The sequence below is a fragment of the Neopsephotus bourkii genome, unplaced genomic scaffold (assembly GCF_033783945.1).
Source record: "Neopsephotus bourkii isolate Nb327-2 ecotype Australia unplaced genomic scaffold, CSIRO-AGI_Nbou_v1 NB_369, whole genome shotgun sequence".
NCBI lineage: Eukaryota > Metazoa > Chordata > Aves > Psittaciformes > Psittacidae > Neopsephotus > Neopsephotus bourkii.
In genome coordinates, this window is record NW_026900875.1 from 1,041,086 (window position 1) to 1,060,788 (window position 19,703).

Genomic DNA, 19,703 nt, shown 5'->3' on the forward strand with positions numbered 1-19,703 from the left:
TCATCTATTTAGTGAACAAAGACAACCAGTACTATTAGCAGCAGCACCAAGAAGTCAAAATCTCACAGGACCAGCCATCAAAACACTGGCGGAGTTAATTGCAGCATGCACCAAGTAACCTGATTCATATGGTAAATGAAACACAAGGTAGCTCTAATCTAACGGACAAAAAACATGAGCACGGGATAATGGGGTTTCTTTCTAACTACCAGAGGCTTAGACCCAACTTTACATGAACAGCTCATAAACAAGGTAAGGCAGCCAAAAGGTAGGAAATTCAAGCCAAATTCAAAACATTGGAGAGCAGACCTTATGCGTCAGTTTATATTTTGTAATAGAGTTTTTAACATCCAAAATATAACGCATCATGCAAGATGCATATTTGGAGAGACAGCAATGAGGAGATAGGCAACTTTTTCCTCTCTGTAATTTGGATGACACTTTGTTTTTCATCACTCATTAAAAACATCTCCAAACTGTGGAAAATCCAGTACATTCACCATCAGGTTGCCTACACCTTCTCTGGCTTCAGTCTGCACTGCCCAGTGCCACACTTTGTTCACAAGCCATTGCATTGCTGAAACCACCCAAACCTTTCCTAAACATGAAGAAAAGATTTTCCACATATACTACATAGGTATTTGTGTAATGACTGTTGCTCCTTCTTTTTTCTCACTGATTGAGAAATGTGGCATTAAGAACTAGAGAAGATACCTAGAGTCCAGAGGGCAATATAGCTTTCAAGCAGGTAAAATGCTGATATCTATTTAAGGTCAGTATATCCTTTCTATAGCTTACATTTACAAATACATAGTCCAGAAAATAAAGCATAATGATTTTGCGAAGAACAGACAGGGAATCATCAGCTTGGAACAAAAGAGCATGTTTGTACACAAAGAGGATCATTATAAAAGTTCGTTGTTTTTTTTGGTGGGGAAAAAAAACACCAAAAAAACCCTTAAGTTAAATTTAGAGTGTCTACATTTTTCTTATTTTATTAAAGAAGCAAAAATGTAGCTGCTGGGGCCTAACAATTAGACAATAACCAAATTCTTCATTTCTGCTTCAGTGCTCCCAAGGTACCCTGCCCACTACTGAAACCACTGGTCTAATGACTGCCCCATTGTCCGAGCAAAAACCCCACCTCCTGTGCGTCATTTCCCAGTTGTGCACTGGAAATCTTGCACTTTTAATCAAAGCCTGTCACTGGAAAAGAATTAAGATTTCTCTCCTTTCCCCTCACAAAAAAAGAAAAAAAAAAACCCAAGAGAAAACCCAACACCTAAACTCAATTGCCCCAACTATGGCAGATGACACAAAGAACCTTTTCTTCCTCGTAGTGATAATTAAATTCTATAGCTCATTGTTTCAGATAAGCACTTGCATGTGAGAGATAAGGAGAATTTATTATTTCAGGAGGCTCTAATGAAAGTGGCAATAGGTTAAGAAAGGGTGTTCACAGCCTTCCCTCAGCAACTCAGCAAGAAATAAAGAGGTTAAAGCTGGCACAAATTCACATGTAGTTTATTAAAATTGAATTCTTCTGGTTTCCAAGTCATTTTATAATACATGAGTGACACAGAAAGCAAATAAGGTTTTAGCTGCATTTTGATGATTTAATCCTAAAGGTTGGAATTTGAAGCAGGTCTGTACTGCTGAGAGAAAAATCTAAGCCAGCTGGGCTCTGGTTTCCCAGCAACACAGTATGAGCATGGGCATGACCAAAATTCTATTATTTATTTATTCTAACAGTTAATTATTAATTTATTCTAACAGTCTTGTGCTAAGAATATTGCTCAGTCTGAGCTCCAGGAGGGGTACCTGGCAGGCAAGAAAGACAAAAAAGGAGGTTCCTATTAATTTCTTCTCTAAGTAGCCCTAGTTGTAGGGCCCAGAGCAGCCTGACTGACACATGGCCACCAGGAAGAAAGATTTTTAAGCATGCTTCCATGCTGTATGGCTTGGAGATGTAGTAATTTCATACAGACACTGTGTAACCACAATACCACAAGGAATAAGGAGATGCATGGCAAGAAAAGGCCAGAGCACGAGACACCAGAAGGGAAAAACTGCATTTAGAATCTTAGAAAGGGGGTGCTACTGACAGGCACAGCACTGCACAAGTCTTGACTCTAGCAGGAAGAAAAATTCAAAGTGAAACTGCCTGTCCCCTTTGCTTAAAGAAACTTTCCTCAATAGGTCCTGTAATTCAGTCCCTGTGAAATGCTAATGCCTTTATAGAATCCTATCCCTCACTCAACATTTAGTCATGAAATTGATGTTTCCTCCCTAGAAGAAGGTAGTAGTCTGTGAAACTAACTGGGTCTTCTCAAGTAACAGAGGCAGTTAACTATGCTTCCCTCTTTGTGCAATGCCTCTCAATCAGCAAAGAGGCAAAATCTAGTTATTAAAAACATATTTAATACATACATATATATTTTTTTAAATGGCTATATTAAGTTTTAACAGAAAAAGCAAAATATGAGTACTGGATACCACAAGGTTTCAAAATTTCTGGAGCAGGTGCTTATTTACAAAAATAAAGGAGCAACCTATCAAAGTATATATCCATATATATATATATCGGGGTTACAACAAACTTAGAGCAAAAAGATCATACTTGTCCAGATTTATGGACATGAATTCTGCCCCATGACTGGGTTAAGTCTCTCCTAAAAGAAGCACACTGATACAAGCTGAAAGTATAAAACAGGGTTTATTTAATTAGCTAAATGACTTGAAATTTGAGATGTCTTCTGCTATTACATGACAGGCATAAATCCAGCACTTCATCTCTCAAATGAAATTTGCAATTACAGCAAATAAGTTTAAGAAGTTTTGACTGCTTTAAGTTTGAGGAATTACCTGCATCCAAAATGCCTTGTGCCAAGATTGCTCCGAATTTTGCCATAACATCATCATGCTTATCATTGATCACTTTGGAATAGAGTTGTCTGAATTGGCTGACCTGGGTAAAAATGAGAAAAAAATAAAGATTATAAAACTGACTGCATGGGTCAAATATTCTGTCTTTAGCAGAAGCATCCTAGATTTCTGCATCCTAGAACAATGTTTTTTTTCCAACAGCTTTAGTCACTAGTGTTACTAGTTACATCCCACTAATAATTAATTATTTTATAATTTATTTTAATTGATAATAACACACCAGTAAGTTGTTTTCCCCACTTGAAGATACCCACACAGCAATTTTAAAATTGTCAGGATGAACCTGCATATCCAAACCACATTTTGTATGCCTTACAGGAATAGCCTGAGAACTTCTGGAGTACCACTGGAAGACCAACAGGTAAGTTTATAGCAAGAACTACTACATGTTCTTAGGTGCTTGACATTGCAACTGTATTCAATCTCCTCCAATTCTTACTGCTGAAAATCTGAAATGTATTCCATTTTTTCTGTACAGTATTTGTGCTGTATTGATAATGCCCCTATGGTGAGTCATCAGCAAACTGTGTTACTTTTAAATGAAAATCATTAATGAAAATATTTAGTAAATTAACAGCTTATGCCTTGGTATGTTCAGCACAATATCTTAAGTACACATTAGTAAGGGAAATTGCTAAATCTTTGCTCATACTACTATCACAGCTTCATCTTTCACTGGTTCACTAACTGTTGTGGAGACAGAACAGTACCACATCCAGCAATATCTAAGGCTTTATCTCAAATTAATAACTTATTCTCTTAATATATACTGTGAAGCAACAATACAGCTCAATTAACTTCTACAGCTGAAAAATCAGACCAGAAAATCCCAATCAGTCAAAACATGGGAAGCTGCATGACATTCACAGCATGTCTGGAAGAATCTTTATACCTCTTTCCTTAATTAATTTTAATCAAAATACCACTTGACTTCCTGTTCTCTTTTCTTCTGTTTTAATACCAAGCCTTCACTTGACATGCTCAAAAGTAAAGGACATCTTCCAAAAAGGCTTGAATAAGCTTCTCCCCATTACTAGCCTACTTTGATGCTGGTATTCCAAGTCCTCTTCCTACACTTGCAGCCATAGATGAGAAGGCAAATTTCTAGCTTAAGGCAGCAGGGCCAGACACAGGGCAGTTCCTAGTACTGAAAATGTTAAAGTTTCCAAGTATAAAACACTAACACCACACAACCCCCTAGCCACCTTTCACATCCAAAGAGTATATGCCTCTCCAGGGACACCAGTGATACCTGCTCAGGGATAAGCTTCTAAAGAAAGGTCCCACTTTTCAGCTGTGAAACATGCTTGGTGTTTGCTGTAGGCAAAGAGGCCAAGCTCCAATGCTACCATTAGGAATGTTCTCCAGCACAGCCTCTGATGCTCCCAGCAAAGGGAGGCTTGAAACTACAATACTTGTGAGGTCCTTCTGGCTGATAACAGCAGCTAGCAAAGAGGTGGTACCCCTCCACGCAGGACACCACAAGCTCCAGAGCTGTGCTAAGGCTGAGCAGCACTGAGCACCAGAAGCAGCCTTCAGGCATCAGTTCAGCACATGTGGCCTGTCTTGGGTCGCACTGGGAATCTCAAACTACTTAGAGAAAGAGTTTTCGCACCCATGAAAAACACTTTCATACAACTGAGTCGATGACATGAGAACTGTGCTGGGAATAACATTTTGTTACACTGGAATTCATCAAGGTCAACAACAACAAATAAAAAAAATATCAAAACAGAAGATCTGACTGAGGGCATAAATTAGGCTGCAGAGGTTTCTCAGCAAAGCATGAGATCAAGTTCCCAAGTAAAAGCACATTAGAGCCATGAGGTAATCCTGCAACTGAGGTAATGCTAGCAATAAATTTCACCACATTTTATGTGTGAATTTTTTTACCAGAGGCAGTCTGAAGTTGAGACCATACCTTTGAGAGATTATGTCCAATGTCTGGGATGGAAAGAAAACAAAGGTTGCCTCTCCAACCTACCAGCTGCTTGGCTGTTCTACATACTTAATGAACAGTTCAGATGAAAACTGCAGATATTCTGCAAAATAGTTCTCAATTCTTGTTAACTCACCACACTGTCTGAAACACAAGCTGTCTTAAAATAACACTCTCCAATTAATAACTTTCCTGCCTTCACTCTTTCAACCACTATAACCCAGCTGTAGTGTTACCTCAACTCGTTCAGCCCCTATGGCATCTAACCTGATGAAATTTAAGTCAGTCTGTAACAGCAGAAGGCACTAACATTCATATATCATGACCTGCTAAACATGACTGTATTAAAATTACTTTGTTTCACACAAATGGACAGTCTCACAACCATGAAGCACCATAGTAGTCAGCCACTTTTAAACAGGGGCAGCAACCTTAACAAAACAACACTTCTCCAGTATAGTACAAGACATTCAATAAAACCATTTCCATTTTTTGTTTCCATTTTTTAGGCTAAGTCCAACAGTTTGTGTGCTAACAATGGCTCTCTGTTCACCAGTTTCCCTCTGCTTTAAAAAGATCTCAGTTACTAGTTCATGTCCCCAGAAGGAGCTGACTTAAAATCTCTTTGCATTTATTAAAGCTAAGAAAAAGTAGCAACGTACATTTTCAGGGCAGCCACAGACAAATGTGTGGAAGGGAGATACTGCATGCACGATAAAGGGTTTATTCTGGATATACTGACCACACTCTGCTCTTGCTCCACTCCATTTATGCTTTTTCATGCTCTCCTGATTTTTATTTATAAAAGCTTACTCTGAGGTTTACACATTTAATATAAATAGTTTGTTTCTTATGCCTGACCTCATGTACATTGCAAAAATACCTTTGTTTGCATTTGCAACCTGGAACAGGGCCTCATCCAGTATCAAGGGCAACCACATGCAGAGTAGGTAAACCAAAGCCTTCAGGTATTATTTGTGACAGACACAGAGACACTAAAACAACATGTAAAACTCTGGGTGAGCTGAGCAGTACAATTCCAGTGCTTCTGTTTATATCACATCATTCCTGTGACTCTGGGCTCAGCTTCTCAATTTGTAATATTTACAAAAACAGAGAGATGTTACAAAGCTCGTTTAGTGGACAGTAATCTGTAATTTACACTGTAATCAAATCTTCAGAGTTCTTGCTGGGTGAAGCAAGAAGACCTCCAGGAGAACTGCTAATGTTCACGCTGCCATCTAAAATCTGGTAGAGCAGCACCTGGAAACAGAGGGCAGAAACGCCTTGCTCAGGAATGGCAAGGTAGGTCTAGCAGAGGAAGTCATCTAGCTCCCCTGGTCATAGTAAGCTGACCCTGTGAGCACCCTCACCTAATATGCCTTCCACAGCTCTTACTCATTTGTACATTAGTCGAGCGCAGATGAACTAAACATCTGGACAACAAGTCCACCAGGAACACCAGTGGAAGCAAAATAGTTCTGTGAAAGGGTGGGAGACTACCCCTCCTGGACTTACAGACCAGGCAACCCCAGACTGAAAGAGTGCCTCAACACTCGAATGCACAGCAGACCTGCAGGTTTATTCAGGCTGTTCCTATAAACCAAATGCTTCACAGGGATGGTATTCTTAACTGGATCACATCCCAGCTGAAAAACTTCTCTGCTGCTGGGGAAAGCCTGCTTTGGCAGCTCTAGCTGCCATGGTTCAGGAAGGTATTGTTGGAGTATTGTGTACAGTTCTGGTGTCCTCAACATAAAAAGGACATGGATTTGTTGGAACAAGTCCAGAGGAGGGCCACGAGGATGATCAGGGAACTGGAGCACCTCCCATATGAAGATCGGCTGAGAAAGTTGGGGCTGTTCAGCCTGGAGAAGAGAAGGCTGCGTGGAGACCCCAGAGCAGCCTTCCAGTATCTGAAGGGGGCATATAAGGATGCTGGGGAGGCACTCTTCATTAGGGACTGTAGTGGTAGGACAAGGGGTAATGGGTTCAAACTTAAACAGGGGAAGTTTAGATTGGATATAAGGAGGAAATTCTTTCCTGTTAGGGTAGTGAGGCACTGGAATAGGTTGTCCAGGGAGGTTGTGAATGCTTCATCCCTGGCAGTGTTCAAGGCTACGTTGGACGAGGCCTTGGGTAATACAGTTTAGAGCGAGGTGTCCCTGCCCATGGCAGGGGGGTTGGAACTTGATGATCTTAAGGTCCTTTCCAACCCTAACTATTCTATGATTCTATGATTCTAAGGTGTCATCCTCACATGGAGTCACTGCTCCATTTCTTTGGAGAAAGCAAGAGCAGTAGAGACAAAAGCTCAGTTCTGCCTTTGCTGTTGGGGCACTCACCTCCTACAGAAAGGAGCAAGATGTCAACAGGCAGTAATTTCTTAAGCTGTTGAAGCAAAATCTGCCTGAGTTTGTCTAGTACAGCTTTTTAATCTGCTATTATTTTTCCTTCAGACCACAGCAACAAGCACATCTCAAACTACTGAATGAGTTTATTTAATAAGTTATGAAATCCACAAACTCTGTTTCTCCCTTGAAATCTTCAAGCACTTTAAAAATTTCATAGCATTTGGAAATGCTACCAAGAAATTTATTTTGGTGACTTCCAGGAGGAACATTAAAACGTAGGCAGTGACTCATTTTGTTTTTACTAACAACACACGCACACCATTCGGTAATCACTGCTGACCAAAACAATACACCACTGATTTCAAATGAAGCCAAATGTGCAACCTTGGAAACACTGAGGAAACAACACAGGCTTTGAGATGTGAGAGTGGTACACCACCATTTCCTACCACAAACCTGAGGGGCTGTCATTTATCAGGTTATTTAGCACTTCTCTCTCCACCAGTCAACATTCACGCACATGAAGCCTATGATATTGTGAAGACCTAGTAAACAGCTAAGGAAAACAGTAACAGGTGATGTGTCCGATGTGATTTGCAAATGCAAGTTCTTAAGAACAAGTGTATTTAGAAATCTGTTATTAAGAAAACAGGTTTTAAACTGCTTGCATGTTATGCCTGTCTTCTTCAAAAGTTTAAGTTGTTCTGCATATGTTTGTTCTCTTGAAAGAGTATACAGTATGCAGGAGCATCTAACAGTAACAAGCTTACAAGAAGGAATGTGAAGGTGCTACTAGAACATAGAAAAAAACCCCCCATTCTTGCATCCTATCAAATACTAGTATTTAATCTAAATGAAAGCAAAAAAAAAAAAAAAGGCAATCTGGTTCTGGTTTCTTTACATCTTAAAGATAGTAGGCCAAGATGATCAAAGAGGATGGAGGAAAAGCCTTGACCCTGCTTATTGTCTTCTCATTTTCCCGATGACTATCTTAACACAAAACCAGGAAAAAGTAAATTAAATTCAAGTTGTCAGACATGTGATTTGTCTCCAAAATTGCTGTCTTAATTGCTCTGCAGGTCACAAATACATAATGAAGTTGTCATTGATTTTTGTTACAATGACCTCATCACATCTGTAATTTAGGATTCCATTTCACAAAATAAACTTGTTATTGTTCTGTATCCTGCACTATTATGGTTCTTAAATGTATCAAGAGGTCAGGAAAAATCATGCTGGCTGCACATGGAGGAACTGCATTTCCACTCCAAAGAGTCCAAATCAGCTTTACACAAGATTTGCTGCCCCTTTTGACACTTAAGCACCTTGCAAATTTGAGGGACCTCCATACAATGAGAGTTCTTAAAATTCTTAACTGAAACTCTTTAAATTGCTTTGTGAAATAAAAAGTGAACAATACCACAAAGAGGAAGATGAATACAAAGGAAATCACAGCAAAGGTGATACAAAGGCATGCACCTACATTCTCTCACAATAAAGATGTTTTATTTTAAACCAAATTACTTAGATTCTTTAATATCTGTTCATTGATGGCATTTCAGCACCACAACACTCAGCTCTCAAAACTCTGAAGCTATTTTATTCCTGAAAAATTTAAATCTATTCAATGAAGATTGTTTGCTACCATCTTCATCCCAAATTATCCCTAGAGAATTTAAAGTCTTTCTAAACCAAAGATCACAAATAAGAAGTTAAAAAAAATAATTTAAAAAAACCCAGAAAAGACAAAACAGAAAAGTCATGACAGGAAGCTGGTCAAACTATATGTCACAATCTTTATTAAAATCACCATCTCTCACTTGCAAAGCATCATGAAGTATTTAGCAGCAGTGAGATGATGACATGTAAAATTCAGCATCTCTGTATCTCCAAGACCACAAGTACAGACTGTGGGATATGAAACCATCCTGCTCCTCTTACTAGCTGCTTATCCAGCAATGCAAATACTCACATACATCAGGTTAGACACTTTGGCACACAGTGCACCAGTGTGCCACTTAGGAATCTAATCAGATTAAAATATGTCACTGTAATCCAAAAATGGCTGGGTTTCTGAGCTCACCCTTTCACATCAGAGTAAAATAATTTTTCTTCAAACTGGCAGAGTGCTCCAAAAAAAGTTTCCCATGGATAATAAATAACTTAATTGGCAGCACAGTCTTCAAAATATTCCTCTTACTTTTGAGCAAGAAGCTATGATGTTTATAACTAACTTCTGGGGTGTTCAAAACAAGTAAAACATCTATATGCTATGCCTAGTTCCTAAATTACCAGAATATTTTCAGGATTACTTACTATTTTATAATCTGTAGGTTTGGGGGGGGGGGGGGGTGTTGATTGTTTTTTAATATCTGCAGTGTTTCTATGACTGGGTAATGAATTGCCGTTTGTATTACGTAACAAATTTTGGCTGAAACAAGGCTTTGGCATAAAGCTTTTTCAGGTCCTTTCCCCATTTTTGAACAAGTCACTGAACCCCACACTATACATCTCATCCCATACTTGCAGTTTCTTCCACAGAGAGACAATTTAGTTTCACATTACTAAGACTTTGTATCTTGGAAGACGAGGGGATCCAACATAACTTTAATGTTCTCCACTGGCTTATTCAGTTGAATAATTCTGGTAATATAAGCAATGCTTCCAGATGCTGATAAGTAAAAAGTAACCGGCTGGTTTTTAACTTTTAACTTAAAAAAAAAAAAAAATTAATATCTTCCACTAGAAAAAAGAGGTTTTTTTCTTTCTCCCCATCCAAATGCAGTAAAAAAGTGTCTGTTTTATCACAGTTCAGTTTCTAAAATGATATCAATAAAAGCAACCCATATATGACAGATGAGTAGCAAAGTACTAGCTACTGCTCTGCCCCAGCACTCATCAGAGCCTATGAAACGTGGAATCTCAGAGCTTCTATTAATGTGGACTTTTAGTCTGTACAAATGTTTGCATATCATCATCTGTCATATATTCACACAGCAATCTATTTTTAAAAGCTAAACACAGCATATGCAAACCTTTTTGCCTTCTGAGCTAAAAGAAAAACTCCATTAAAGAATATTTGCTATTAAGCCACTAAGCCAGTTCTGACAGCAGAAACTGTTTCTCCTGAAGAGCCTGAAGAAACTGTTCCACCTGATGGCTACAAAAGAAACATAATTATAACAGGACTTCCTGGCTTGGTGACCACATCCAAGTTTACTGTCATCAAAATCAATTTCTTTACTAAGTAATTGTTTTCACATAAATCACAAGCGTACAGGACTCAGTGCATGTCAGTGGATGACGGTCACTTTCATATCATTACAAAATGCTTTTAGACCTTGTAAAAACGAGCATTTATTCTTGTAACACCTGGAGTTAAAATGCAGTGTGTTTTGGTAAGCATGCATCATTCACCCATTCAAAAGTGCATGCTCTGCACCATTCAGGAGCATTCTGCTGTGAATTGAGCTCTGGCTCTTTACAAGACACATGCACTCTCTTGACAATGCTTACATGGAGTGAAAAGCACTAAAGATTCACATCCGAGACCATTTTTCCACCTAACAAGCTGGTATGTAAAGTATGCCACGCTACCTTTGGGCAGGTAATCTCAGTCTGCTGGATCATGATAAGGGCAGATGCAATCAGAGCTCCTTGACGTACATAGTTCACAGGATCATTTGTCATTGGCTCAAGCAAATTAATTGCTTCCTAGAAAAATAAAGAAATAAGCAGTTGCAAAATTAATACCATTCTTTTCAGTATCCCAGGATTCAGTACTCTAATGCAAGGTTATGAGATTGAGGCCATCAGATATATTTTTAATATATTTTGCCTGTTCCTAGTAAATGAAGCAGAAAACTTTATTTCTGTGGACTTTACTCTAAAAATCGGGAAGAAAAAATCCCACCAAAAACAAGTGATGGATGATACAAGACCTACCTGCAAAAATAGGGCAACAGATAAACAACAGTTGTTGTAAGCAACAGATGCATTCATTACATTAAAACAAAACATGCCTTAAACAGGACACATAAATTATTCGTACACTCTCTTTGCCATTCTTCCCAACAAAATATATCAGCATTACCTTCATTTTCTACATAAGAACAAGGGAACCAGAGATATCAATAACATGCTGGAGGTTAGAAAATGAGATGGTAAAACAATCCAGATCCCAAATTCTTGGCCATTCACTTTACTGTTAGAACCTTTAACTTTTAGCATCACATGAATGCATTCATTTCAAATCCTTGTGTAGGCTGCCTCTGAGCCCTCAAATAGCAAATCTAGGATTTTCAAATATTTCAAAATGTTCTACTACTTCTTCAAATTCAGTAACTTCCCAGCTAGGTACAACAGGAACATGATCCATAATGATCTATCCGTAAGTATTCCTTTCAATTCAGTCATTGATTATGAAAAGCTTTAAGAGAGTCCTTTGAAATAAATGCTGCTCAGATGTACCCAAGACCAGAATAGGGGATTTACAGGCACCTCTGACTAAATCATCTCTATAGGCACATTTTTTGATCTCCATTTACAGTTCTGCCACTTTGCAAGCCATGACTTAAATATACACAGAATTATTACAGACACAAATTTATTTCTAAATATGCAAGGTCCTCAGTGCACATTATTCTGGACAAGTGAGCTCATCTTAACTCACTGTTATGAAAATGGTATCTCCTTCATCAGTTTTCTTCCAGCTATCCAGCTCTTCCCCTTTCCCTGTGCTAGCTGCAGCCCTTTTCTCATCTCTCTGTGAGCTTTTCCAACTTGATAATTCAAGGGAGAATTGTTCTCTTTTTTGCTGTTGCTATCTGGGTCAGCTTTCTGTGAGCTTGTGTCTGAAGCAGCTCACTAGGGAGCTGGACATGAGACAGAACAAAAGATGGCAGGAGGGACCAAGACCACCAGTTTCAACCGAAGCAAGCTGTTAGTGGGCTCAGCCAGCCTTCAGCAATCATGCTTTTCAGATCTAAGTAGAATAAAACTAAGATAGTCATTTGTACAGCAATAGGCTGCACAGATAAATTTGGTCTGTGGCAAAACAGGGGCTTTCTAAAAGCACCCTGAAATGGTATGTGAAGCAAGCTGTTACATACTCTTTGGAACAGGAGAGGTAACAGTCAGACATCCACCCTAAGAAGCTCAAAGAGTTCTTTTAATCTGTTATATGATCTTCTGATTTATAGAAGGCAGACAATCACTTGGCAATCCCTTTCATGGAGCTCTCTCCTGTCCATACTTAAATTGAGGACATGAGCAAATGAGCTGAGTGTATCAGAGTCACAGACCAAGTGCTTAATACTAGCTAAGGAAGGGATGATACAGATGAGCATGAGATTTTTCAAATACTACATGGATGTTCCATGAACTGCATATCACAGGACAGAATAAAGGAGCTAGAAATTATGCAAAACACCTGCTATTTTTCTGACACTGGGACCCCCTTGTTCCCCATAAAGCAATCTCTAAAAGATCAACTCCAAGGGCAAAGAAGTATTGATTTTGAAGTACTGAACATACATTTAAAGCCCAGTGGCATCTTGACAGTACGAAAACTCTAAGGAAAGTCTTGAAGACAAAATTCCAAGAATCTGGCAATAATGTATAAAAACATTCTTCTACTTTATCTATTCTGTATAAGCAGCAAAAGAATCTCTATGCCCAGGACAGGTAACGAATTCAAAGAAGTACTGCTCTGCTCCACCTGGCTAACACTGTACATGTGTGAGAAATCTGTATGTGTGCGTGACATTTCCACAAAAATGTGTCAGGAGGGAGCAGAAACAGTATTGGCAATGGATGCTTCTAGTCTTCACCTTGTTTCCAGTGCCTGCACAGCAGATACCCAAAGCCATGGCAGCCCCATAACGCACATGGGGATTATAGCTCTCTGACAGCAAAGAAACCACACTCGGACACTGCTCAGGAGTCCTAGAGAAAGGGGGAAAAAAAGAAGTTATTATTGTTGTTATTCAAAATATGGAGACTTCACTCTGTTCACATTGGAAAATGTAAAATTGTCCTTCCACACTATATATTTTTAATTTCTCAAAACCAGTGGAGTGGAACAAATGGATTAAGAGGAGAACAGGGAAGCGCAAATGAATAAACTTCTCTATCACTGCAGATACCACATACAGCTCTCACTGCTAAAGTCTTCCTTGTGAGTGCATATTTTCTGCCTTTAAAAGATGATCCAACAGAATGATGTATCTATTGAAGACTGAGGTCTTTATCTCTAGAGATCATACTGTTGTGAGACAGTCCACTAGCAGAGATTTACACTGAAGGAGACACACAGTACTAAACCTCCCATCAGCAGACACAAACCTCAACTCCAGTATTCAACCAGCCTTCAAGGCTGATGAGTCCCCAAATCCTTTCCACAATCACTGCTTTTGCTATCTCCTCCTCACCCCACCTATTGCTATAAATCTAAACATCTGAAGAAATGCTGGTACAACACACACTTCTGATCAGTTTATCAGTGATATCTACTCTTGCCTCCTTACAATATCATGCTGTGATGTTGCTGCCTTTTAAGAGATATTCATTCTTTGCCAGCTGGGAACTGGTGTGCTATTTGGTCACTACAGCAACAAAACTTCTAGCCCAGTGCTGGGGGAGATGAAAGGAACCCTTAATTTCATAAAAGAAGCACATGTTGCCAATGCAAACAGTCTTGTGAATACTGAGTATTTCTGAAGTCAGGCAGAACTCATTTACAGGTGTGAATACGTTTATTTCCCTCCTGTCTTTGTAGTCATATTTATCACTCCACTAATTTTGATGCCACACAAACCACATTATAATATTGTACGCTATATATACCAATTTCAGCATTTCTAATGCAGCAAAAGCAAAACTGAACTCTGGCACAGCTAATCGGTTAAATTTACCCAATCTCATGACACTATGAGCACAAGGGCAATGCAGGAATGAGGCTGGCAAGTACATGCTCATGAAAAAGCAGTATAAGAAACTACAAATTGCGAGTGATATAATTACATCTGTTTTCAAAGTGTACATCACCTGGTTATCCCCTCCATCTCACTGTGTGTTGCAGCCCAGACTAGCTTTTAATTGCCATATTCACAATCCTAAAAGCGGCCTTGCAAGCCATTTTCTTTGACTACAAACTGATTTCAGACTGAAACATACAGAGGAAAGCCAAGAACACCTTCTTATGTTTGCTATACTGAAAGACAGAGGTTGCAGAATGGCACAGTATCTGTTGTACACAGGAATTACAGCACCATGTAGAATCATTAAGTGTCTATTAAAGCACTCAACAACTCAAGAGGTCGAAAATTCATTGCAAAGTATGTCCCAGTACCGGTTTTACTTAAATGAATACCTGAATCATAGAAAACAGAAACAAATAAGACCTTAAGCAATAATCTATTTAATTTTTTTCTTTCATTGTGCCTAGGGACAGAAGACATGCTCACACACACTCGTACTTCACTTTTACTTTACACAGAAAATCAGTTAACTTCTACTCAAATTATCTCTTCCCATAGTCTCCTCTGACAACTAGTCCTAAACTCCTCTTTCAATTCCTCTCCCCTGCTCCAGTTGATTGCAGACAGGCAGCACCACACAGGCTCCAGTCCTCTAACCAAATTGCTGAAGAGAACCAAAGGCACACAGTTTTCAGAGGTTACTCAACCCTCCAGCAGTAATGGCAGCAAGTACCCAGATCTCTGCCCTCACCCCTGCTTCCAACAATCTGTTTCTTCATGAGTTTTCCTAAAACACCTATATGTTTTAGGAAAAGAATCCCATCTACTACTACTACCAACTTACAAAAAAGAAACCCTGAGCACAAAGGCAGAAAAGAACTCCAACAGATAAAAGAAGAAAGGAACAAACACAAATTTCCTAGAAACTACTGCCTCTAAGATGCAGCTGTGATGACAAATAGTAAGGGGAAAGAGCTGAGAAACAGAACAACTCTGTCTTGCAAGCAAGCAGAAGTGAAGACTATAAACTAAAAAACACATGTAAAACTGTCAGCCTCTTGCTCAAATAACATCCTGGATGCTGACAATGTGGTGGGTGTTTTGTATTGTTCTGGTTTTCTTTTAATGATCTGATGTGAAGAGCAGAAGTCACAAATCCTGTAATAAATAAGCCCAAACATTCAGCTGCACAGAAGACTTTCAGCTCTTGCACAAAGATTTTTAACAGCTTTGTGTTTGCTTTACTTCAGCAAACGTTAAACAGGCAGACTACGACCCAAAGAAGAGAAAAAACATTTTCTGGCAAAGATGTGGTTATGCACTTTGAAGCATGAGCCATAAAACTGCTGTTCAGAAAACTGGCTTCTATAGAATCACTACTTGGAAACATCTTGTGTCTGCAGGCTCAGACATTCCAAAACAGTTTTTATTATAAAATCAGGATTAATATACACTAATAGATTTGGGAATCCTTAGCCAGGTTTAAATTATTTGTGGCCATTATTTTTAAATGCTTTTATCTCAAATATACCCATAAAACAGTTGAGTATTTTGACAGGGGGCCTTCTGTAAATCCACTCTGGGAATTAAAGCTACTTAACAGGGCCCCACCGCTTTCCTCAGAAAGTGTCTTCCCACATAATAGAGAACTAGAAGGTAGAAACTCAGGTGGGTTGAGGAAGCAAGAGTAGTCTTGTAAAAATTCTTACTATAGGAACAAAACTTCAGTACACAAGAACAAGATTGTTTCACATTTTATTAATTTTATTAGTTGTGGGTTGGGATTTATATGGGCTAACCTTTGGCAACAGTGTGTAGGATTTTGTAAAGCTTTCAGCAATAAAGCGAGCAAGGAAATGTTATTGCTTAAGCATTGATGCTAAGAGTGCTAAGTGATCAAATGGACACAGAATGTGGTCAGTTTTCCTTTCAATCCATAATGTGGACCATGGGAGGTTCTCCGTACTTTGCAAGAACCCTGAAATTGTATGTCCTTTTCACCACAAAACATTTCTCACAGCAGCATTATTAGATATCTGTAAGGAAACTGAAGAGTTTTGTTTTTCTGAAGGTAATTATTACTGCACTTATAATTCCACTTGATTTCTTAGATCACAGCCCCATTAGGATCACATCCAAATACCTTTGTGCAGTTTATCTCCAACTCTGTAAGTTGCACATCTTGAAGGTCCAATAGAGGACTACTGCCATTTCTCTTTCTATTCCAGCAGTACTTAAACATGAAACCCTGTATATGTATATAAGGTAGCATCAATAAGTAAATGAACAGAATACTGAAAATGAACCATCATACTGGTCTTGTGATTGAGACTAAAAATGGAAGCATCTGAAGCATCACTAACACACACTGATTTTTTAATCTAAATATTTAAGGACTTAACTCATTGAAAAATGATATGTCAGACAATTAAAGAACAATGCCAAATATATATTTTAAAATTCTTATTAAGTCTCCCCAGTCGTATTTCAAAAGATTCTAAATATTTATGACTTTCTAAACTATTGGTCATGAATTAATCATTTGGTACACAACTATTTCCACAAGTTGCTTTGGTAGTGCAGTGACAAAAAAAAACCAAAAAACAAACAAACTTAACAGAAGTTTCATTTCATCTATGAATGAGTTAACAAAGGAGGAATGCAGACACCTAACTGCACACTTTGCAGTCATTTCTGAAAGCGGTGTGTGTAGCAGAGCAGGGAAAACAAAGAAGATGGAAAAACTGCACAGAAAAATGCATCAAACTGACATATTTTGGTGTAGACTAAGCTCAGGTGTAAATCCCATCTCTTTCCCTCTCAACAAAAAGACTCTGAGCTGTTCCCATGCCAGGAATTTCCTTCAAATATCTCATGTGCAACACAGCCTCCTTCTCCACAGTATTTTTCTCTGAAATACCTCTTGGTTGTCTAAGCTAGACTTGCTAAAGAATGAGAACTTCTAGGAGGCTTCCTGCTGTCGGGAGGATGAGTCTGAGTACTGCCAACCATTAGAGGTAAACTTGAAGGATACACATTGACTGAACAGTACTGTCACCTGTGTCAGCTTATATTCAGTGTAGACCTGGCTCCATTCAAATAAAACAATATTGGGAATTCGAAAGCAGAAATAACAGCAAGGGGTGGGGAAAAAAGAATATCTATGTGTGGTTCAAATATTCTGGTTACAGTGGACCAGGAGTGGGGTCTAGCATGGTTTAAGGTTTATCATCATTATCACAGGAGAGGAGCTGAATATGGGGGCAGGACAGATACCTGAACAAAAAGCCTGGCCAGAAGTATGAAGTAAAGAACCTGCTACAGATCTGTAATAGATATAAGGGAGGAAGTGTTTCTTAGAAATGATTAAAACCTGAGAGCTCAGAAAACATCACAAAAGGTAAATAAGTTTTCTAGTCATGTGAAGTGAAAAAAAAACGCCCCAAGCAGGTACATATGCCATGCAAGCCTACATGAGACTAAACCTGTATCACCTTCCTAAGTTTCTAAGAAAACTCTTTTCATCTGTATTAAAAAAAGAAAACGAAAAAAAGATTATTTTCAATTAGGTATGAATGTATTTAAACAGCTTTTATCAGAGCAGTCTACAGGCAACAGTACATCCTTTGGCTGGTGCTTCATCAAGGTACCTCCCTCTTCTCAATTTATCAGATTTAGTCATTCTAGCTACCAAAGGCATTATTTTGTCATATAAATGACATTGTAACATCCACTGCAGCATTCCAGAAGGGGGAACACTTGATTTTCATTTTGACCAAAACAACTCTCTACTGCAATAGCTGACAGTGATGCTTCTCAGATGGTGAGATCTGTGAAGAAAATTTATAAACAGCTAATACAGAACTCGTGTCAACAAAATTACACCTCTAGAACTCTGGTAATTGCCTCACACTGAAGTGACTGAGAGATAGTGTCTATCGTGCTGTGAAAAAAACCCACCCATAAACCCCCCCCCCCCAAAACCTCTTCCAAAGACAATGCTTCAGCTCCAACACAGGCTTGCATGAGTGACTGATGCTGATAAGTAGCAGATAGTTCTGACAGAGGCAATGCCTATTTTTTTCCCCAGAAGTTTTAATTCTGTTCTTTAAAGATCTGAATGTGACACATGAAGATCTGAATGTGACACATCCCCACAAGTAAACCACTGAAGTTAAAGGATTAATCTGTCTTTTACTATACTTCAGTGGTTTTACTTCAGAACATTTTTTTTCCATTTATGATGCAGCCATATTGACAATAGCTCCATCTCCAGAAAGGGGTAATAATTCCAGCCACCTTTCAACAAGGGAAAAGAAACAGTGTTAATGATGAAGGAAAACAAGCTTCATCTGTACAATCAGAAAGAGTGAACACTGTTTAATCCAATGGAAATTTTGGTAAAGACTTAAAGTGCACCTAAATTAATGCCAGAAGAGCCTTCAAGATTTATTTTATAAACCAGAAGTTGATTAGACATAGTTGAGCTTAAGGAAATCTGAATCCAAATGCTCACTGGCCCAGTACAGTACTGTCCTGTCTTGATTTCTGCTTTTTGTACGTTTTCATGTGCTCTATTCTCAGTACTGTCAGGGGTGACAATGGGGAGGTGGTCAGATAAAGAAACAGAAACACCACAGCTGGATTAAACTTTATTTCCTAATATTTACTTTCCTGAAGAATAAAGATATCAAAAGTCAACTGCAAATGAATACAACATGGAATCTTACCGAAGGAAAGGAAAAACAAGGAAGAAATAAAAACTACTTTGCTGGAAATTCTACTGTATCTGAACACACTTTTTCTATTAATTACTGGCAGCAGCTTTCCCTCTTTGGCCACAAAGTAGCTGTATTACAAAGATACGAATGTTTGTGTTTGGGGTTTTTTTGTTTGTTCTTTGGTTTGATTTTTTTAAATTAACAAATACAAATTGATTCACACTTCACCGAGGACCCGATTCCCAGCTCAAGCGTGGTAAGCACCAGCAATTCATGGAATGTAATGGCCAGTGATGTACAGGGGGTCAGTCCATGATCTCACGGTCTCTTCTGGCCCTAAGCTCAAGGTCTCTATTACATGCTTGTCCTGCTAGTGTCCTTGGAAGTGAACTTTATTTCCATTTTAATGCAGAAATGCAAGATCTTGTTAGAGACCATACACATATCTGACAAAGTTGGAAGGTAACAAAAGAGAATGTTCATCATAATAAAACGCAGCTGCATGAAGAAATATTTAAAGTGCACACTGTTAAAACAGTGTGGTAGACAATCCTTTTATTAAATTAGTCAAGAAAAAAATTGGAGCCTTTACAAGGCAGCAGAACATTTTAGGGTTAATCTTATTTCCATCCAGAGAGAAAGCAAGAGCAAGCATGTGTGCAGGCACACACACGCTATGGTGTATACAGCTACAATATTGTATCATGAAGGGTCATTTACAAGATCTGCACATCCTGATGCCGCTACAAGGAGCACGCATTAC

General features: G+C 38.6%; 1 protein-coding gene across 1 annotated transcript in view; it reads right to left on the reverse strand.

Moving 5' to 3' along the window:
• The window catches only part of PSMD1 (proteasome 26S subunit, non-ATPase 1), a 69,312-nt gene that overhangs the window by 13,084 nt on the left and 36,525 nt on the right, over window positions 1–19,703 (reverse strand). The window contains exons 17-19 of the mRNA XM_061348769.1: window positions 13,071–13,185; window positions 10,837–10,953; window positions 2,866–2,968 (exon numbers count right to left, since the gene is read on the reverse strand). Coding sequence (XP_061204753.1) covers window positions 2,866–2,968; window positions 10,837–10,953; window positions 13,071–13,185 — 335 coding nt within the window. The remainder of the gene's footprint in view (window positions 1–2,865; window positions 2,969–10,836; window positions 10,954–13,070; window positions 13,186–19,703) is intronic.